The sequence below is a fragment of the Athene noctua genome, chromosome 3 (genome assembly GCF_965140245.1).
Source record: "Athene noctua chromosome 3, bAthNoc1.hap1.1, whole genome shotgun sequence".
Lineage (NCBI taxonomy): Eukaryota > Metazoa > Chordata > Aves > Strigiformes > Strigidae > Athene > Athene noctua.
The window spans coordinates 30,346,370-30,368,336 of NC_134039.1; the positions used below are offsets into that span (position 1 = coordinate 30,346,370).

Consider the following 21,967-nt stretch of genomic DNA (forward strand, 5'->3'; position numbering starts at 1 on the left):
AGAACCAGGCACACACGCAAAAATAAAAGAATGTAGAAAACATCTACCCACTTCTGTTTGGTTCCCAGTGTTTTTAAAGCATTTGACTCAAACTGTTACCCAGAAGTGAATGTCAAACTACTGCAAAACCAGAACCAGACATATTTCCCCAAATGGGACAGAAATAAATCTATCTAAGGACCTGTGACTTAATGGGACAAGATGTGCAATGAGTGCCTTCGCCTAGAAAAAGAAGAGAAGCAGCAGGATATAGCAGCTCTGCCCTTCTCAGGTTGTGTATATATATATATATATGGGACCAAATCCCACATGATGCTGTGAGTCCAGATGTCCTTTACACAGACCAAAATCCCATGTTCATGCTGGGAGGACCTCACAGCAACATGCAGTAGGTAGAGGAGTACAAAAAGCCTGGGGTCAATGAGTGCAGCCCTGCTCAGAGAGGGCTGGTGTCACCAGCTGCAAGCTCTCAGCTCTCTGCAGACTCTTCTGCAGAAAGCCCACGGGGCTGTTAGAGTGATGCAAAATTGCAAGGATAACAGCCCTCACAAAAGCAGGGTCTCTGAATGGCTCTGGAAACCTTCTGTAGTATGCAGTTGGTGCAAAGTGAAAAAGGGGGGGGGGAATCTTACTAGCCAGAGAATTAAAAAAAAAGTCCCCAACAAACTCAGCCACAGGGAAATTTGGCTGAAGAAACACAGAATGAAGATGTGCACAGACCAATTGCAAAAATACCACAGCAGCATTTTCAATTTGTTAGGTAATAAAACTGAGCTTCCTCAGTGACCGTTGGTGCAGACCCTCACAGTGGCAGCAGCTCTGCATCTCACAAGAGACCGCTTGCCGCTACCAGTGTTTGCAGCCCCCTGGGCTGCAGGGATGGGGAGCTGAAAAGTCCCACTTCAGCAGCAGCAGGGCTGGGAACCTTTCATGTCTTGACCCCTGGCAAAAACATACCCTGAGTGTGGCTCCCTGGAGTGGGTAGTTACTCTCTGTTACTAAAATCTGGAATCAGGAGTGCCCTTTGAAAGGCAGCTGAGTACCTGCCGTCTCTCCTCCCTCAGCACCTGTGTTCCTTCCCATGTGTGCTCAACATCAAAGCTACTGGGGGTTCAGGGAAAGAAGCCATCTGCGCCACCCTTGGCCCTCTGCCCCTCCTGGCTTATTGCAGCCAGAGAGCAGGAGCCCAAATGGCATTATTCCTTGTGATTGCTCAAGAAAAATAAACAGGGCTGCAATGAAAGAGAAAGCTGCTGAATGGAGTTAGACTGCCAAAACACCTCTTGCAAGATCCATTTACTAGAAGATACTAAGGATATTAAGCCCAAGCTCAGATGGCATTGGTGGCTCACTACCCATCTTCCCTCTTGTGTTCTGGTATTGTTTTCTGGCTCCTGTGAGAGGCCAGCCTTCAGTTACCAAGTGCAAGGTTTTTTCCTGACCCTACAGAGCCCCTCCAAGGTGCCACTTGCAACTCTGTGGGTCACTCCTTGATGCCCAGGGAAAGTTTGCTGGCTGGTGGTGGGCAGTACAGGGATGTTTGCCTGGCTGGGAATGGTCCTGCCCTTTCAAAATGGGTGATGGGAAGCCCTGGGGTCAGTGCTTGACTCCCAGGAGCAGTGTCTGCAGGCCAGGCTCAGAGGCAGCAGTTTGCTGCTTTTAGTGGCCATCAGAGCCTGCGGCAGTGGCCGCCTGAGCGGGAGGACGGGCTGCAACCATGAGAAGACTGACAGAGGAGTGGCAGCTCCAAAGACTCCCGGGGAGGTGGGGGACAGGGGATGTCTGTGCCTTATCCTGGGTAACAACATGGGTTATTGTGCCCCATCACCCATGTTGCTTTTGATATTTCACAAGCTCACTTAGTCATTTGGGAAAACAAAGGCTGTTATTGTTCTCCAGGCACAAGCTAAGGTTCTCTCTCCTCTCTGCCTGCACCTCACCCCGTTGGAGCAAGTAAATTCCCTTTCTTTCAGGGACGCAAGTCTGGAGTCATAGAGGCCACCCCATTCACAGTGGGTCCATGGGCAAAGAAGCCACAAGGCAACAGGGCTCTGCAGGCAATCCCATCAGAGGAGCACAAGTCTTTGGGGGTGCGGGGTGGGTCCCCACTGGTGTGGCCGCATGCAGTGGGTCATCAGAGGACCCAGCCAGGTTGGGAAACACTGGAGAGAGGATGTTGCGTCACTGTCTCAAGGCAGAGTTCAAGTTTACAGACCCCGGCAGGTCACCAGAGGACCTGGACTCACACAGCAGCTGGAATGGCGTTGGTCACGTGTTGCTCTGCCACTGCGCTTGCAGCGTCTTTGCAAGACAGAAGGGGCAGGCTGAATGAATGAATACCCCTGCCTGCATGGTGTGGGCGTGGGGAGCAGGCAGTGGACACAGCAAGTGGCCTCCCTGGAGGGGCTGGCGCAGTTGGGAGGCACGGTGGCCAGAGGAGTTCACAACACGCACACGCAGCTGCTGGTGAGGGGCCCGTGAGCTGGCGGCCAGCCCGAGAGGGAAAAAACAGAAAGAAACACTAAAACAGGCACAACCCAAGGGGGGGCAGGCTGGGGAGGGGGTGTTTATGGAGTCCTGCAGTCCTTGGCTGCCATGGCAGGAGGGCAGCAGGGTCGTTGTGCAGCCCGATCCGGCAGATCCCATTCATAGCACATCAGGGGTTTGCTGCATGTAGCTGCACAAGTTTTGATCCTGACTTGAGCGTTTCAGGGACTGGGCTCATCAGCGCACCTGTCCAGAGGTGACAGAGCCCTGTTGTGAGAAGTGAAGTATTTCTGTGGATCAGAATGCAAGGAGGAGGCAAGAAGCCGGGAGGAAGGTTCAAAGATCGATTTTCATTCTGGCAGAAGGTTAAGGGTAGAGAATACAAATGCTGCCTCCAAGGTCCTGGAGAGCTCAGTGTATGAACTGATGATCTGGAAACAAAGATGAGCACTATACCAAACATTTTTAAGAGATGACTCAAAGCTATTGACTCTTGAGGAGATCAGAAAGGACTGTAAGTAAAATGCAAATGTGGCAAATGGGCAACGCCATGCATTTGCCAAGGTTTAACTGAGCATGTGCAAAGATAGAAAAGAATAAAACAAATTGCATGTAAGAATTACAAAGCTCCAGACGGTCTCTAGCAACTCAAGAAAGGATCTGGATGTCACACAAACCCTAGCTCTGTGAGTAGCTGCAGGTTAAAAAAAAAGCACACACAAAATACCAGTATGCAGAAGGAAGAAGGGGAGAATAATATGGAAAATATGATAATACTATTATGTAAATCACTAGCATGGCCTCTCTGGGAATACTGTTTGCGGTTCAAGTCAGCCTTTCTCAGAAAGGGCTGATTAGGGGCATGTCCAACTTGCTCATAAAGAAAGATTGAAATGATTGGGGTTGTTTTTCTCAGAAGGGAAATGAACAAGAGGAGATTGGCATGGAGAGAGCTGGTCCAGAGCTTCTGGTTTTCTTCCTGTTGAATTCTAACGCTCTCATATCTGGTGTCACTGGGAAGTGCATGAAGTGATGTGGCTCTCCTCTGTCACACACAGTTTGCTCTTTTTCTCACTCTCTCCCCCAGGGGAGGCACAGCATATGCAGTTATGTTTTACATTTTGGTAGGATCTGGGGAGGAGGAGATGGCTTAAGGAGGAATAATTACTCCCCAAAGTAGGCATATAGTAAAGAAGGTGAGAATGGGAAAGAGGGATTTGCACCTGGACAGAGGGGTGGAAGGTCCTGATTTTGGGAGGCTCCTTCCATCTCCTCAGACAGACTCCAGAGAGGCTGGCAGCTACTGCCCTTCTCCCAGAGCACTTGGGACTTCCAGACCAGGCTTTAGGTTTCCTTGGAAATAAAGATAAGGCACTTGAATTTGACAAGTTATTCTGTAAAAAGCATCAGGGTAGTCAGTTACCTTTAGACAGACAGCATTAAGCCACTGCTCTCAGTCTACTCTGAAGAAACCTTCTCTACCCCCACATTACCCTAGGCAGCCAGCACATACAGCCAGAGACAACTGTGACAGCCTGTGCTGTGGATGTTGACTCGATGCAGCATGCTGAACTGTCCCTTTCTCATACAAAGACATTTAATGGCATTTAGGCCTGTCAAAGCCAGAATGACTAAAGGAAACACCTATAAGTGCTCCAGCTGTTCTGGGCTGCAGGAAGCACGCTTGCAGGCACATGGAGCTGCTGAGGCCTACAACCCTGCCTGTTTCACCACAGCACATGAAGCCCAGGCTGCTAATGAGACTGTCAATGGTGGAACAAGCCTGGTGTTCCTAGGCGGATTCAGCATGGGTGCCCACCCCGGCCTCGAGGGCAGCTGCAGGTCTAAGGGGGAAGAGGAGGCTCCTGTCTCTGCCACAGTGACAGCTCAAGCCAAGGTGGGAAGCAGCTGCTCCACCCTGGGCTGTCCAGGCCCAGCCCGGGTCCCTTCAGGCCACACCATGGGGGTCCCACCTGTCTCCTGCTCCCCTCAGCCCTACCCCATGGCCTTTCAGGGTGTCCCCGGCCTCTTCCCCGCAGACATCCCCGCTGAGGAAGCTGTCACCCCGTGCAGGGCCCGGCCTCCTCAAACCAGAGCAGCACTTGGCCCAGCCCGCCCCGTCCCAGCTGGGCGCAACGGGGGGCGACAGTGCCCCTCCCGCCGGCAGGGGGCAGCCTCCCGGCGCGGGCGGGCGGAGCGGAGAGGGGCGGAGCGGGGCGGGGCGGAGCGGAGCGGGGCGGAGCGGGGCGGAGCGGAGCGGGGCGGAGCGGAGCGGGGCGGGGCGGAGCGGGGCGGAGCGGAGCGGGGCGGGGCGGAGCGGGGCGGAGCGGGGCGGAGCGGAGCGGGGCGGGGCGGGGCGGGGCGGAGCGGAGCGGGGCGGGGCGGAGCGGCCCCTCCCGCTCGCCATAGGGCGGCGGGCGCGGCGCCCCGCCCCGCCGGCAGGGGGAGAGAGCGCTGCGCCGCCGCCCCCGCTGCTGGGGCGCGCGCCGGCCGGAAGTCCTTCACCGAAGGGACGGTTTGAGCCCCAGCGAGCTCGCTCTATGATTGGCCGCGACAGGGGTCACGACCCGGAAGCGGGCCGGCCATGTTGCTGAGTGACCCCGGGAGTAGTGCCGGGAGGGAGGCGGCGGCGTCCGCCGAAGGGAAGTGGTTGTTGTGAGGGACGCGGAGCGCCTTCCCTTTTCCACTCCGGTGAGTGTGATTCGGCCGGTCCCCGTGAGCCTCCGCGGGCTCAACCCCAGCTCGGGACCCCGGCGGGGAGCGGGTGGTGCGAGCGGCCCTGGGGCGGCCCCCCACGGAAAGGGCCAAGTCACGGGGCCTGCCGATTCCCTCGCACCAGGGCGTGCGGCCTGGTGCCCTTAGAGAGCCCGTTATTCCCTGTGCGCTGGTAGAGAGGCTGTCCCGTCCCTTCCCGGGACGCGGGGGGCGGCGGTCTGTGGGGCCTTGCATGGAGGGGGAGTTAACGGCCGGTGCGTCCCTCGGGGAGAGAAAAGCTGACTCGGATCCCGCACTTTGTCACTTCTGTCTAGGTCGCCCGTCCACGCATCCGTCCCCCATGGCAGCGTGGTCTCGGGAGGCTGTCCTGACCCTCTATCGGGCCCTGCTGCGCCAGGGCCGTGGGCTGCGCTACACTGACCGGGATTTCTACCTTGCTTTCATCCGCCGCGAGTTCCGCAAAAACCGGGGGCTGCAGCAGCTAGAGGACAAAGAAAGGCAGTTGGAGAAAGGGCAAGCTTTCCTACAGAGCAAACTTGGGGGCCTGGTTTAAAGATTCCCTGTAGCTCCTTTTGGCCCCACTTCCCTCTTTCTTCCAAAATCTCCTCGCCAACCAAAGGAGATGATTTAATGTTCCTTGCCCACCACTGTCTTGAAGAAGCCTGGAAGGTGCTTCCACAGCCACACCAGGAGGGCTCTCCTGTTCTCTTTACAAATGCATTAGGTCACAGGTAGGTCGTTTACAACGATATAACAATGTTCTTAATGCTACTATTACAGTTAGCTTTGTGAAAGTGTGGTTTTATTCTGAGAATGAAGAGTGATGGGATTCTTGGTTCATCAAGGCAGGAACATTCCTCCTGAGGTTTCAGCTTGGTTGCAGAAAACCAAAGGACAGTTTTAAACCACCCAAGTCAAGTAGGCTCTGAACCTTTGAAACTGACTTAGGAAACAGATTTTGAGTCAGGTTGGAAGAGTTTCCTGGTGTTTTCATGTAGGTTCAGTGAGGATCCATCTATGGGTACAGTAGTGGCAAAGTGTGTTTTACACATGTAGGTGGCCAGGGAGACTCTTTACATTTAAATATCAAGATCAGGTTAAATGGGAATTGGGGAAAACTAAAGTACACGTGCAAGAAAATACTAATATTCTTGCTATACATGACTTGTATGAGAGTGAAACCCGCTAGCCTTGAGGGCAGGCATAAATGTCCAGTGAAAGCAAGGGAGCTGTTCTCTTTGTGGTACATTGTGGTCTCTATTGTTGGTTCTTGGGTGTCTTTTGAAGTATCTGGGACCAGCCATTGTTCAGAAATGAGTCTGAGTGGATGCCGAGACTGCCTGTCAACTCTTAGGAAGATTCTGATTTGTTAACAGACAAGTATCTGCATTGCCACCTCTGTGAGCAAAATTGCATGCATTAGATTGAGAATGGGAAAATAAATTGGCATTAAAAAAGCCATGCTTTGGTTGAGAAACAGAAATTAAAAGAAGACCTGAATGGTCATAGAGTTTTATCGTAATAATATACAGGATTTTCTTGCAGAATATTGCTGAAGTAAATCTTACTTTCTTTTTTAAAAAGCATTAGATGATTGCACAGTTAAACCTGCATCAATGATTAGAAGCCCCACATTAAATCTGGGGTTTTCTTCAGGTCATGAATGGAGCTGGAAGCAAAGAAATGTTGTCATTGCAGATCTTGGTCAGTATTGTTCTGGCATGCCTGGGAATAAGCAGCTCCTCAAAGGAAGATGATTAAAGAGGCTGCAGGGTTAGGTGGTCCGTTCTTACAGCTCTGTGCTAAGACCCCAAGAGCCCCGAGGATGGGGTGGAGGAGAAGGGAGTGAACCGTTAGAGTTGCAAGTTTTGACCCATTTGTGTAATGCTCCTGCTCCTTCCAGGTGAGATGGCAGGCGCTGGGCAGCGCAAAGGGAAAAAAGATGACAACGGCATCGGCACAGCCATTGACTTTGTGCTGTCCAATGCCCGGCTTGTGCTGGGCGTGGGTGGAGCAGCTATGCTGGGCATCGCCACACTGGCCGTCAAACGGGTGAGTGAGCGTGCAGGACGGTGGGGTGGGACCTGAGCATGGGGGCCCTGGAAAGGAGTGGGAAACAAAAAGACCCAGGACGCTGGCAGTAGGCTGGGTAAAATGCAAATGCTGGTCCCTTAACAACTCAAACTGTGCCTGGTGATGTTGCTTTAGATGTACGACCGGGCAATCAGTGCTCCCAGCAGCCCCACTCGCTTGAGCCAGTCGGGAAAGAGAAGCTGGGAAGAGCCAAATTGGTTGGGTGGCTCCTCACGTTTACTGACCCAGGACATGAAGACTAACCTCAGCCGCTCTCTGCAGACCCTTCCTACTGATTCTTCGGCCACAGACATGGGTAAGGAGCAGGGTGATACTCCTGCATTACAGAATCATCCAGGCCCATAAACTCTGTATTCATTTAAAGGAATACGGGAAAGAGAATACTCTGTCTAGCCCAGGATTTTGATAGGGGTTTTTTAAGCAGGTCTACTGGTAACTTCAAGAATTAGAGGTTGGATCAGGAACTAGTGAATAATAGTCATCTATTTTCATTCTTCATTCCTCTCATGACTTCATGGTCTTAAGCTTTTTTCTCCCTCAGTCTTTTCTCTTTCAAGCTGGATACTTACCTGTGCAATCTTGCCCCATAAAAAGCCATTCCGTTCCTTTCAAGCTCTTTGCCTTTTTTTGACCATTCCAGTTTGTTTTTGTCTTTTTAAGAGGAGAATATTCAAATTATGAATAGTAATTTATAAAAGTATTTCCTGTATTATTCCTACCATTTTCCTCATAATTTCTGTAATGCTGTTTGCTTCTTTAGGGCTACTTATCACTGAGTTAGTCTTCATCAGGCTGTAAAAAGTGACCTGCACTCTTCTTTCTAAATGGGATAAGAAGTTATTTAGAGTCCCTCGGTGTTTGTTATATTTGGTTGTTTTTTCTCACTGATTTTTACTTTCTATCCCTGGCCACTTGAGGAGATTTACACTTGGAGATTTAAAATAAAAATCAGGATCAAGCTTTTAACTAATTTCCAGATTCTCTGCAAGAAAGTCAGCTTCAGGATGGCAGTGGATTTTCTGCTGAGGAAACATTAAATAACTAGACATCTCTGTTTAAATGGGGTCTGGATCATTTGACTGGAGTCCCCAAAGATGAAGATTGAGAAATAAAACCATTGATGATGGCATCTTGCATTCTTGACTTAAAAATAAATTAAAATGTAAGATGGAAAACTACATTTTTTTTCAAGAACAGGCAATGAAGTCTGGTTCCCTGTGGTTTTGCTGGCTATTTCCCTTTCACACAAAACCTGAAATCTTTCCAGAAGACCCCAGTGGGACACAAGACTGCAGCGGCTGAGGTTGGGCGAGATGGGTCTGTGTCCAGCTTCATCAGCCATTCTGCATGTGCTGCGTGGCCAAATGCCTCTTGTCACACAAATGTGCAACAGCTGATTGCCTTAATGGGGCCACTGACTTGGGGCTTTCTCCTGCACCCATTACATACCACAGCCCTTCCACAGATCTCTTAGATCTGTTATTCTTCCTTATTTCTCATTGATAACTTCTGAAACTCTTGGTCCATATTGAGAAGTCTGAAATATAGATGGGAAGCATTGGCTTATTTCTTTAGGAAACCAGTCAGAAAAAAAGGGGCTTCAAGAATCTGTGCAGGTTAGACATTGCTTAATAATGCAGTTGGCAGCATAAAGCACTGTATTGCTGTATTGTGCCTAAGAGTGTGCTTTCTGTTCTTCGGCCAGTGAAACTCTGAGGGGAATTTTCAGTGGGGCTATGATTGCCTGAGCTCTGCTGGCCCCAAGATATTGCCATCCTGGTAAGTGTTGATCAGATTCCTAACAACTGTTTCATTTCCAGGTAGCATGATCTCTGCTCTCATAACCTAGTCAGGACTGGGGTTTGCTGATAATTTGTAAAAATCCATTATAATGTTAAAAACTTAATGAGGTCGTGTTGGTTGTTCAAGAGTGTTTTATCCACTGGTCTGGTATCATATTGAAAGCTTCTGAACTGGTAACAGTGCTGAATCTTTGATTACATTGAACTGAGGTACTGCCCATGTAGCCATTAAAATTACTTCCTGGTAAACGGTATTAGTCTTGGCTAAATTTCAAATCTAATACCTTGTTTTCATCTGCTTTGTTGCTCATAGTAGTATCTTTTGAAGTTTCTCAGCACCTCCTTTTTGACTGGTGTCTGTGTAGAGCATGCAAAATGTCTACTGAAAGCTTTTGAGACTTAGGAGGCTGCACTTCTGCGATGCAGATTTTCTTCTGTGGATCACTTCACAGTGAAACACTGCAGACGATCAACAGTTGCCCTTCTGTCTTGCAGACTTTTTCCGACCCACAAAACCCAGGCCATCTGCCAAGAGGAGTCAAGTGGAGCTGAAAAAATCCCGCCTTCGTCTGTCTCTGCAAGAAAAGCTCTTTGCTTATTATCGGAGGAAGGTAGCTATCCCAGCAGATGAGCAGGCCCGGGCCAAGCAAGCAGCTGTGGATATCTGTGCTGAGCTGCGCAGCTTCCTACGTGCCAAGCTGCCGGACATGCCCCTGCGTGACATGTACCTCAGTGGCAGCCTGTATGATGATCTGCAGGTAATTCCTGGGGCTGCGTGATGGGTCATTTTTCAGAAGGCTGACTAGGCAGGGCCATTTCAGGCTTTCCTGTGGCAGTGCTGGCTCAGCACAACATTTCTCTTTAATAAGGCTCCTGGTGTTGCCTTTCCCACTGTGGAGCCAGGTGTTGATTTTTGCAGTACTGTTGGAACAGGCATGACCAGGCTCCTCTGGTATTGTCTGCAAAGCATTTGCTTTTTGCTGTTTTATTTCTCTGGATTATCTCAGCCCTTCTTTCCTTCCCCTCCATCTCTCCCTTTAGCTGTGTTTTTTATTGCTGTTTCTCCCATAGACCTCTGTTTTCTCTATATTCCTTCTATCTCCTTCTAAATCCTTCCAAATACATGATATTCCCTTAGAACTCCAGTGTATTCATGTAGGTCTTCCCTACTCTTTTTTTTTTTTTTAATGCATGACAGACCTGGATTGGACAGCAGTCCCTGCTGCATATCTCCCTGATGGCAAGATGCCCATGGCTATAGTGAGTGATTCAGAGGCACGCTTTTTGTTTGAGTCAGAGCTCTGGAATGGAGTGTCAAGTATCCAGTGAAACGTAGATCTGGGGTCTTAATCACATTGGTGAAAAGGGATCTTTGATGACCTTTTTCCAAACAATGTGGCTGAGGGCAGTACGTAGTTATAACATGGGATAATTAAACCATAGCAATTTAAGCTTGTCAAGAAACTTAATACTCTGCCTCCTGTTTTAAGTTATCATGTGGTGGTGTTGTGCCCTGGGTCAGCTCCATCTCACATCCAAGGAGTGGACTTCAAACAACAGGAGGCATAATGATTCATCTATATGCAGTCCATGTCAGGTCCTGAAGTAATTAAAAGTCTCTAAACAGTACATAACACATAAGCCCTAACTTGGGTTATACCTTGGAGTTATCCCACTGATGATGGGAAATAGTTCTTCAGAATGTTTTTTGACAAAGGGAGGCTGTGAATCCCATGCAGAGTGAGACAGCTGAATCCTTATTCCAAGTTCCTTTGAACGGAAGGCTATCTAAAGGTGATGAATAAAACTGAGTGTGGAGAGAGAAAGCCTGTTCTTACCAACTTTTCTCTCTTGTGAAAGGTAGTGACAGCTGACCACATCCAGCTCATTGTGCCTCTGATGCTGGAGCAGAACCTGTGGTCGTGTATCCCTGGGGAGGACACTATCATGAACATTCCTGGCTTCTACTTGGTGCGTCGGGAAAACCCAGAATACTTTCCCCGTGGGAGCAGCTACTGGGACCGCTGTGTGGTGGGAGGTTACCTTTCCCCCAAAGCTGTAGCAGACACCTTTGAGAAAGTTGTAGCTGGCTCCATCAACTGGCCAGCAATTGGGACCCTTTTGGATTATGTGATCCGTCCAGCAGCTCCCCCAGCAGATTTGACGCTGGAAGTCCAGTATGATCCAGAACGGCATCTTTTTATTGACTTCCTACCATCCCTGACACTGGGTGACATCATCCTTGTGGCCAAACCCCATCGATTGGCCCAGAATGACAATTTGTGGCGACTCAGCCTGCGGCCAGCAGAAACAGCTCGCCTCCGGGCCCTGGACCAGTGTGATTCTGGCTGCCGCTGCTTGTGCCTGAAGATCTTTAAAGCAGTATGCAAGTCAAACCCAGCCCTGGGTCACCTCACTGCCAGCCAGCTCACCAATGTCATCCTACACCTATCCCAGGAAGAGTCCGACTGGTCCCAGGACATGCTGGCTGATCGCTTCTTGCAGGCGCTGAAGGGGTTGATCCGCTATTTGGAGGCAGGTGTCCTCCCTAGTGCTCTGAACCCCAAGGTGAACTTGTTTTCAGAGCTCACCCCTGAAGAAGTGGATGAGTTGGGCTATACCCTCTACAGCTCTCTGTCAGAGCCAGAGGTCTTGCTGCAGACGTAATGAGGCCTTACCTAGGGAAATACTGAGAGGGTTTAGCCAAGGTGGACTTGGATTACTGCGAGATATGCCTCCTCCACTTCTTCCTCTCTCTCTGTCTCCTTTTGGTTCATTATTATTTTCTGCTGTGGAGTTGGTGCTCCCACTGAATTTTTTGGTGCTACAGGTCCATTTCCATTATCTCTGTCCCAGCAAGTACCAATTGGCTAGGAAAAAGAGGCTAAAATTGCAGCCCTAAGATATTCCCATAAATTCTGTGGATGTTTAAGTGTCTACCAAAAATAAAGCCAAACTATGCACTTCTTTCTCCTGTAGTACACTTACTGCAGTGAGTCTGTTTTGGTCTGAAGAAGATGGAACTGAGCTGGTGAATCCAGTGATGATTTTAGCAGACTTGCATTGAGGTCCTTCATTTCCTCCAGTCTGACTTTGCCCTATGTTTCTTTTTCTCTGCTGTACTACACTGTGTCTTTTTTTTTTTTTTTTTTTTTTCCCTGGTCCCTTTGACCCAGTCATGCAGGGCAGACTGAGATGTTTTGGATAGGGTTATTTTTTGTATTTTTGAGCAAATAATTGATTACACTGGCAGTATTAGGGCTGTAGAGCTTGGCATAGGAGAGTGGCCATGCCCATGGTTCCTGCTTCTACAGACCCTTCTCATCCTTTGCAAGCTGGGTTCAGGAGTAAGGCTTGAGGCTTGTCCAGTCTGCTGCAGCACAACCTCCACTATGGAGCTTCTCACTGAATTCTCTCAGTTCAGTGAGAAGTCTCTCAATTCTCACTGAAGCTGTCATAGGGGAGGAAGAAACCTTTGTGGTCTGCCTGTGTGATGAGGCTGAAGGAGCAGGGCTTGCCATTCCTGCCTGGCCAGATCTGCTGGGTGTTACTGGTGAGAATGGCCCTGGGAATGGAGAACAGGGTGGCTCCTTAGATGTCTCTGGCCTAGAGGAAGAGAAGCTGATTCTGGGGGAGGGGTGGGAGACACACATGGGAACATGGATTTTTAATTATTTTTTTTAATCTTTTCCCCAAGAGCTTATAGCTGTTCTGGTTTATAGGAGGTGGATGCAAGATTGCAAGCCTCAGAGGACTTTGTAATAAGCACACGTAAGCCAGATTCTCACCACTTGTCTCTGAAGGTGATAGGACTGAACTGGTGTCATCAGCCAGGTTTTGTCCCATACACTGATATTAGGGTACATATGCAGAGCTGGCATTTAGAGATGTGTTGGCTTTGCCATCTGCTCTCAGTGTGTGTTTTAGTCCCCTCCCCAGCCACCTCAGAACTGAGGCTGTTTGTCCCCTTCCTCATTCTCATGTGCTGACTTTCCAGTGCTCCTGGTTTACAAACTCTTGGAAAGCTGGTGAGGGCACACCTTCCCATTCTGTCTGTTTGGACCTGTTGGTAATGCTGTTCTGCCCACTCCTGTTGATGGCTGCTGTCCCATCTGCTGCTGGACTGCAGTATGGGTTTTGGGGAGCAGCTGCTGCACTGTAGACTCTACAATCTGCATTAAGCCTTCTGGCCTTCTGCCTTCAAAAAGGGGGAGGAAGGGTGTCCTTCTGAGTCTCAAGCTGTGTCCAGCATAGGTATTGTTATGGAAACATACTTGCCTTTTCCCAGTTTTAGCACCTTTGCTGTCTAGCTTCCCTAGCCAATGGAGAGGGGCACTGCAGCAGCAGAGTTTGGAGGGAGCAAGAATCTTTTTCTCCTCCCTTCCTCTCAGGACTTCCCCTCTCCTTCCTTTGACAGAGAAGTTTCAAGGTGAGTTTCAGGAATGGAACCACAGAGGAGTCTTTAGCCCTTGTTTTCTTTTTAGAGGCAGTGCTGGTGAGATGAGGGAGGGAGCATCTTTCTCAGACAATCTGTCCATTTTAGCCAATGTGTCAGATAGTATTCTGTATACAGTGATAACACAACATTGCATTTTAAATTATTTAATCCTTAGGGTACTGGTATTTTCTAGACTGCCAGATGCATACTTTGAAGTTTGTGTGTGTATATAAAGTCTGTAGTCTATAAAAGGTTAACAGAAATTCTGTTTGTATGATTTTGTGTTTTGCAAGTTTTGCAGCAGTCATGTGTTGGTCAGCTGTTGATTGCTCTTCACTCTGGTTCCCAGATTTTTTCCCCTATCCCTTTCCCTGCCCTCCGCTGCCTTTCTGATGTCAGCCTTCCTACCCTAAAAGCAGACAGATGAGACTTGGAGCCTATAGGTTCCTGGGGGAAATTCCCCTTTAATTACTTGAAGGTCAACAAAAATATTAAAATATCTGGGTTGTCAGGAGTTCCCCCTGAGTTAATTTCTTCAGTGTGATCTCACCTCTCACTTGGTGCTGACTCCAATACCATGGTCTTCACACAGAATTGAGCTACAACGTGGTTTGAAATGATTAAAACTATAGAAACAAAAAAGGCAAGACATAATCAGGAGGAAGCTGCTGGGAGCTGGCTCGAGAACAGTTACCACATACATATCTCTGTAGAGAATTTTTTTATATGAATGCTTTTACATCTTCCTGGCAACCTAATTAATTAATATTTTATGGCCATTTCTTGCTGCTATTGAGCTCAATTTGTGTATCAAATGGAGACTGAAGCTACCTTTTGACCTTTTCTGGAGACTTGACTCTTACTTCACTTGAATCACTTGCATCATTTTTTCATCTCAGTTTTTTCCCCTCTGAGCTAGCCGCAAGCCTGTTCTTAGGGGGCAAATGCTCACTTCCTTCAGGCAGCCACCACAGTGAGCAACAGCTGCCCTGGCAGTGGCAGTCTCAGCAAAGGCCAAAGACGTAATGGGTCATGGAGACACTGCAACTAGGAGTATTTCAGGAGCAAGGTCATGCATAAGGGCAACAGAGACAAGGAAGGAGTAGGGTTAGTATGCAGGAAACTTACACGAATGTTGTACCCGCCCTGTGGGTCAAACAGACTGTTGCAGAGTCTTTCCAACCGGCACCTTTCGGTATTAAATGCAGTATGTGTGGTGACATACAGCCTGGAGGGCAGTCTTATATGTAGGCTCCTTCCTAGTGAGAGCTGTAGCCCAGAGCAGGAGGACCTAAAGTTGAATGTGAAAAGGGCAGCTCCTGGCCACCTTTCTGGCAGAGCAGCTCAGAGACATTGATTGTAAGATGCCCAGAGCATGTGTTTGGTTGGTTGCTGCCTGGGCTCCAAGAATGCCTTGGTGTGTTCTGCTGTAGCTTAGCTCACGTGAGTTTCCCAGGAGATTGTTGTTTTGTTCCCTGTAACCACAGGACAAGGACCAACTTGCTCAGCTGGAGGTTTCACTGCTGCTGAGCTCCACCGCTAATCCTTCAGGTCTGATGGATTTCTTTTCCTGTGTTTAAAAACAATTATGGAAACAAGAGGCTGCTTTCTGCCTTCTGGTGAGCTGTCATCAGGGCCCTCACTCTTAGCATGTGGGTACTCACAGTGAGAAGTGAAATGATGCCCCATCTCTTCCAGGCCTGTAGGCTGTGGATTTGCAAAGGGGGGAAGTCTTCAGTGCATGGTCTGTGACAGAGTGAGTGAAATTCTGAAATAAAAATACTTTCTACAGTAACCTGTTTGTCTCTAGTGTGTTTATAAACAAAGGAGTGTCTCTCTGCTTTTGTCTCAGAGCATCACCTTTATGCTGATACAACTCTGCACCACACGGGTGCTTAGGGACTGACAGCCCCTTGCTGATTTACTTGCTTTCCCTTTGTGGCTCTGGGTGCTCAGTACTCTGCAATTTGTCTGGAGAGAGCAATCAGCTTGGTACTGCAGTATGCTGGCTCTTGGCAACATTTGCACCAGTCACAAGATAATTATGGCACTCTGCCTCCTATCCTTTCTCTGATAGCCTGCGTGCCCAGGCAGGCACCTGCTTTTCGTATGGCTCCACAAACTTCACAAGCTTCCATGCCTCTTAATATTAAACTTTCCTGTGCAGACTTCCCCACCCTTGCTCAGTCACATGTTGGTTTCTGTGTGCTAATCCTCTCCCCTGCAAACGCACTCCTCTCTTATCCAAGCATCAGCCTTGCGGCAGTGAGGAAGCCGCTGTGTCAGGGCACTGTGTCTGGTGTATTGAAGCTCTTTGCAGTAAGATCCAGTCTTATGTGCCCGCTTGGGAAGGCGCAGTGGAAGTGCTGGATGTCAAGTAAAGCATGAAGTGACGTTGCTTTTGATGGATCCCAGGCTTCATAATTGAGATGTGCTATGGTGACAACATTGTCTTGTGAGACTTGTTTTAATGAGGACTTGGCAATTAACATTTAACTATTTTAGAGGATATGTTATGATACAAAGGCAGTCTATGTCTCTTATTTTTTTTTTTTTTCCTCTGATACTCCTTGCCTGTGTTGTTTTGGTTTGTGTTTTTCCTTTAATCTGTTCTGTGGTAGGAACAGATCAGAGATCAAGCACATTTCACATCATACGGTCTTATGGGAACAGCTAAAATGAGCTGCTTTGTGGAATCTGTGCCAGGTATTACCCCCTCAGGTTAATGCCCCTGGAAAGCGTAGAGCTTTCGATACGTGTTTAATGTATGCAGCGGTTTGCACCTTTGCATAAAAGCTGTCCTGACATGAATAGGGACGAAAGATCAAAAGATACAGGTTTGTTTAATGTAGAAAAGAAATAATTGAGAGGAGTTATGATAATTATTCCAAGTATGGAAAAAGTTGCTACAAAGAAGAGGAGCATAAATGGTTCTCCAGGCTGCAAAGACCCAGCATCTCTTTGTTCTTAGCCTAAGGAACAAACAGTTTAGGAGGACAGTGAATTTTGGAAAAAGCAAAGTGTTTTGCATACTTTGTTGTATAACCACAGTCCTGTCCTGGAAATTAATGTAGCTGAGTTTACATTTTATTTATTTTTGCATCTCTTAATTTTTAAAATTACATAAATTCCAGCCTGACTATTCTGTAGCTAATCTTAGGCAGGGGGAGAGAGGGTGACTGTACCCCAAATTTGAGATTATCATGCTAAAGTGTTGAACTGTATGATGAATGTTTCTTTCTTTCCACAAATACTTAATCACCTCTGTGTTTTTTAAGGTTTATTTTAATATTCTAAACTCAAGAGAGAAAAGCTGTAAACAGCTGTGGCTTTTTAAATTTAGTCTCAGAAAAAATAGGAGCCTCTTCCAAATAAGGATTTTCTCTTCCAAAGAAGATAAAATATATTGGCCTGCTACCCACACTACATATGATTCAGTGGCTTCAGCATGGCTCACTGAATCTCGAACTGGATCTTGAAATGCTGGGCTTTACTCAGAGATGCAGCAAGGAAGAAATGGGAGATTCTCCCTCCTACCAGTGAAACCCATTATTGGCTTCCAGCCCTAGGAGGACTGCTGCAGTCTAGACACTTGGGAGAACTGTTTGAGGTATCTGGACTCTACCTTTATCCTTGCCAGGCTGAGTTATGATCTATGTTTATAATCTAAGGGATTATTTTATAAACTCCCTCTCCCTTTTTTCTTTTCTTCCTTTCTATTTTTAAAGAGTCATTACCTTCTTAAAAATACTTCTCATGTAACAAGTGTGTCCCCTACACAATCCTGGATAGCACGGTGTAAAAGTTTTACTAGCATACTCCAAGACAGCAGTCACAGAAATGTTGTAGTGAGCAGGCTAATAATATCTTTATAGTATGTGATCCTGTGGAATAATCTTGCAAATGGTAAAGCAAAAGAATGTGGTTAGAGCAACAAGTAAGGCAGGGAAGATCTGAAATCATTCTGTTCATAGAAGGTGTTCTTGTCATCTTATGAATAGCGGAGAGTGGGAGACAGAGTTTGGCTCATGGAACTCAAACTTCATGATCTTAAGCTTTCCTAAGTACTCATGCAAAAGTCAGTTCTGAACAAAAACACTTTAAACACACTAAAAGTCAGACTGATTTTTATTTTGCTGCCCTGGTTCAATTTCCCTGGCTCCAGTGGCTAAGTAGCTCTTTGATCTGTCCATTCAGTGCTAAGCTTCTCAGGGGAAATATATATATATGTCAATTCTAACCACATTCTTCATGAAAAGCCTTCTCCATACAAATAATGTGCAAAAGTTGCTTGCTTGTTTTGATTTTCTTTTTTTAGGCAACAGTTCTCTTGGTTCAGTGCAAGCCCAACCCTTCCCCTGCTTCTCACTGTGGTAAAATTGTCACTGTTCCACAGAAGCACAGGGGTGATATACTGTCCCATCAGACATCCGATTACAATCGTCCCAGTCCTGTAAGATTCTTGTCTCATTCTGCTCAGCATTGCAAAGGACAGAGACCTAACAGGCAACAGACATAAGGGCATAGATGGCAAATGATGGACTGTGCTGGCTCTTTTCCTGTCCCATGACAGACATTACTTCAAAACTCATAATGCCCTGGCAGGCTCCTTACCCCCTCTGAAAGGCAAGAAGCAATCATTCTTGGAAGCAGTATGGCAAAGAGACATTTTTGCCTTCAAATTCTTTAATTTATTTAGCACAGAGTATAGTTAGAGCCTTAGACATAATAGCTACTGCCACTTACATAGATAATATAATCTGAATTATATTAAACTCCTGGTTGTTTATAGCAGTGGTGATATGCTGTCAGAGGGCCTGAGATATGCTGAAGCAAAAGTATACAAGACACAGTAATCCCACAGGCCACAGAGCTGCAGCTCCCACGTTGCTTGTTAGAGAGCATGTTGGCAGGGCTCCCAGCTTCTTGGCATTCGAGGTTGTTTTTTGCCAAGGCAAGCGCATGACCAAGGCACAAACCTTCTCTTTTCTGAATCACTGCCTGTGGCCATGAGAGAGACTGTAGAAAGAATCTAGTCCAGTGCATTTTCTTGAACAAAGAGATAGTGATTTAGATTAGGAACTTTTCTCCTCTTTTTTTTCTTTTTTTTAAATTTTTGTAGTTTCTTTCTCATGTAAGATGAGAAAGTTAATAAAAAGAAGAGTGATTCATCTGCAGTCAATCACTTTGCATTGTAAAGGAAGATGCTTGGTGTCACTAGTGGACTGGACTCTCGAGCCTTGTGGTCTGGGACAGACTTCACCCTTTTGTGGTCAGACTGAGCATGCCCTGCCTAGGGGAGACCTATATTTCTGGTAAGTGCTCAGCATCCAAATCAGTCTCAATGAGACTGCACGACTAAGGAGAATGGCTCAAATGTTACCTTTCTGAACATTGCCTACGTTGCCTCAGACCCAGAGGAGATGTCTACCGTCATCTCAATCCCAGGACAAAGCCTCAACAGTATTGCCCTCTGACTGCCAAAAGAGCAGGGCAGCAGTACCTCCCCAACAGAGGTGGGTGCCATGGCTGGTTCCTCAGGCAGATCTGGCTTTAGTCTCAAACCAGCTCTCAGCAGTCAAGCACAGAAAACTCCTGTTAAGAGAACTCCAGACCTCCCTCACCAAGCACCAAGAAGGGCAGTGGATTGAGAAGCCACAGCACCTACTCAGTACGATACTTTGGCCACAAAGTCTTCTTTGAGGACTATTACAAAGCTTGTCCATGGCCAGACCCCCTGTAACACATCTGAGGAGGCTCTACTGAGACCACCCACGAGCCCATGCATAAGTGCAGGGAGCAGAGCAGTCTTAAAGTCTTCTGAAAGAATCTTCTTTCTGACACTGTTTGCCAAATCTAACACAGAGGCCTTAGGAGGGAAAATTACACTCTTTCAGGAAAAAGCTATACATTCAGTGATACCACAACTGCGTCAACATCCACCAGGAATTTCTCTCCCCTCTTCTGTAAACAAGTAGATATTAAAACAGATCAAAGTCTGCTAGTAAATTCCATCCACTAAGCAGCTGCTGCCTACGAAGAGTGGAGAAATATTACTGAATAATGTCTGCAGTGTTCCTCCCTAGGGACCTGGTGAGCTACAGCCTCAATGGTAATTTATCCCCAAATGAGTTTCAGGGCCTCATCTGAACTACCTGTTTGTCACTATTCCTGCTGAAGCTGCCTGCCAGCATCAGAGACAAAGAGATCTCACATGCACACAAGATATCCCCAGGATTCTGCTCTATTTCATTAATAGGGTATACCCATTCACAGTCTCTCTTCCTGGCCTTATCAAGCCACTCTGAAGTTACGTGAAGTTAAAAACAAATCCCCAGATGGAGCACACAGAGCATAGTCTGGTATTACCAGCCTTTCACTGTGCATTCTCCCTCACTGAACAGAGGCTGAATTAACTCACCTGCTACAGGCAAAGCTGCTAGTTTAGATGCCAGGTTCAGGAGAGCAGCGTAATTGCTGTTGGACTGATACAGCAAGGAGTCCTCACGATGACAAGTCTAAGGGACACTGAGACAGTGAAAGAATTCCACTGAAGTGGCAATGGGCTGTTAACTCACTCACTGTGGCTGACTGAGATGCTGCAGTCTCATAATCCATACCTGCTAGTCAGGCCGCAGCTCTTGCTAACTTTGCGCTGCTAGAAAAAGGAGTGTGCATTACCATTCTCCATCCTTTTGCACAGGCAGGCACAAGGCATGTGCCACGTGTATGACTCCAGCAGATAACGATAATGTACAGATACATACATTTTGATAGGCACTGAATTCAGTCTGCAGCAGGGGCCACTTAACTACAGCCCGGTGAAGAACAGTTGCTGTGAGATACATTTCTGTTCTTCTATCGCTTGGACAACTGGAAGGCTTTTCTTTGTGTGCTAAACTGCTCCCACATGTGCTAAAACACAAAAGGGATTATTCTTGACCCCCGAGTTCTTGCATCATCATAAAACAAGGCTGCACAATGAGAAAACAAAAAAATCCCCTGATGGTCTGAACAAAAGTCATCAGCACTACCCCCCCCCCCCCCCCCTTCACACATATTTTTTGCTAAACATCATTTTCAACTAGCTGTACCTTTGCTCAGGAACTTCATGCTTGGGCAAGCTACAAGTTAAAACTCACCTCCCTCTTACCAGATTTCCAGAGTGTTTTCACTTGTGGCAGCTGGCCACAGCCTGGCTGATTCTGAGTAACTAAGCCTCTAGAGAGCCGTATTTTGCTATCAGCATGTGCTTGGCACGCCCACGTTTGTTCAGTAAGAAAAATGTAGGTGGACAGCCACGATTGTTTCTGTACCTGTCTAAAATAATTGAACTGTAAGTTGCAATTGTAAGTTGCAGATTTAATCCTTTTTTTTATTAGTCTCATTTCAATTGTCAGTGATATTTACATAATAGGATGGAAACAGAAGACAGTGAGGGGATTGGTAACCAATGAATGATTTATTAGAGATTCCATTTGGTGTACTAGTCCAAAACAAACGAGGCAGAGCATATGGCTAACTTATTTTCTGTTTGCATGTAATAAAAGATGGACGCTAATACCTCACAGCCTGATTTTTAATCACATGCATTTGCTTTTCAATCTAGTTTTAAAATGGAACGTCTATAAAGCAATCCCTAAAGAGTTTACGATGAGAATCTGGCAGAAAAGATACCTGTTTGTGCCACATGAGCAGAGAAGCAATGAAGCACTGCAAATTAGCCTGTGCTGTAGAGGCTGTAGGTAATTCTCCCTCAAAACTGCTCAAAACGTCTCGCTGCTTTGCCTCATTCCTCTGTTGTGTTTCCCTCGGCACTCTGTCTCCAGGAAAAATTCCTGCTGGTCTCTAGAAATGCTTTGCTCACTGAAATGCAGAGTAAGGCTTCCTGTTCCTTCTGATGGAAGGTTCAAAGGACAGAAATTATCACAACAATCCCCTTGGGGACTTGCCCTCACAGCTCATCTTTCTGCAAAACAGGCAGTACCCTCTCCTCCCCAGCCACCCCAGCAGGGCCCAGGGCCAGCCAAAAGCCCATCTTGCCTCTTCTCCGAGGCAGTGAGGCTCAGTGGGGGCCCAAAGCCACCTGCCCAGTGCCGTCATGGGGATTGGGTGCCCTCCTGATGCAGCGTCTGCCAGCCCTTCTCCCTGCGTGCCGCTTTCTTGGCACTCCAGGAAAGTGCAAACATCTCCATCACAGAGGCCCACAAGTACCAACCCCCCCAACCCAACCCCAGTCTCTGAGAGCATCCTATACTGAAGGTCTACACTGTGTGAGATGTTACTATGGAAACATTTATGTCCTCCCTGTCTTGTGTACTTAATAACATAGCATTCAGCATGTTTATCTCCTATATACTTGCTGGTGGAAGAAAACCTCTTTTCTTTTGCAACGTTAACTTTAAAAGAAAAAAGAAAGAAAGAAAGCCCA

At 47.4% G+C, this 21,967-nt stretch overlaps 2 protein-coding genes and 1 long non-coding RNA gene across 3 annotated transcripts; 2 read left to right on the top strand and 1 right to left on the bottom strand.

Annotated features, from left to right (window-relative positions):
* The first annotated feature begins 5,062 nt into the window (after positions 1–5,062).
* On the top strand, positions 5,063–5,764 carry MIURF (mitochondrial elongation factor 1 upstream open reading frame). The gene is made up of 2 exons (XM_074902520.1): positions 5,063–5,178; positions 5,517–5,764. Exon 2 carries the CDS (start codon positions 5,543–5,545, stop codon positions 5,753–5,755), a length of 213 nt encoding a protein of 70 aa, XP_074758621.1. The 5' UTR covers positions 5,063–5,178; positions 5,517–5,542; the 3' UTR covers positions 5,756–5,764.
* Positions 5,765–5,809: 45 nt separating this feature from the next.
* MIEF1 (mitochondrial elongation factor 1) lies at positions 5,810–15,318 on the top strand. Its single transcript, XM_074902519.1, has 5 exons — positions 5,810–5,933; positions 7,106–7,254; positions 7,411–7,591; positions 9,594–9,856; positions 10,959–15,318. The coding sequence occupies exons 2-5, from the start codon at positions 7,111–7,113 to the stop codon at positions 11,763–11,765; spliced, it is 1,395 nt and encodes a 464-aa protein (XP_074758620.1). The 5' UTR covers positions 5,810–5,933; positions 7,106–7,110; the 3' UTR covers positions 11,766–15,318.
* A 2,796-nt stretch (positions 15,319–18,114) lies between these two features.
* Positions 18,115–21,069, bottom strand: LOC141958541 (uncharacterized). The gene is made up of 4 exons (XR_012633288.1): positions 20,679–21,069; positions 20,304–20,451; positions 19,958–20,194; positions 18,115–18,585 (listed from the first exon to the last, which is right to left on the bottom strand). It is a non-coding gene; the product is annotated as an uncharacterized LOC141958541 (long non-coding RNA).
* Between the last annotated feature and the right edge of the window lie 898 nt (positions 21,070–21,967).

Excerpts from the sequence above, each read along its gene's own strand:
- MIURF (XM_074902520.1), top strand. The coding sequence starts at position 5,543 with ATGGCAGCGTGGTCTCGGGAGGCTGTCCTGACCCTCTATCGGGCCCTG.
- MIEF1 (XM_074902519.1), top strand. The coding sequence starts at position 7,111 with ATGGCAGGCGCTGGGCAGCGCAAAGGGAAAAAAGATGACAACGGCATC. Across the intron at positions 7,255-7,410 it reads CCACACTGGCCGTCAAACGG|ATGTACGACCGGGCAATCAG; the intron begins GTGAGTGAGCGT and ends ATGTTGCTTTAG. Across the intron at positions 9,857-10,958 it reads GCCTGTATGATGATCTGCAG|GTAGTGACAGCTGACCACAT; the intron begins GTAATTCCTGGG and ends CTCTTGTGAAAG.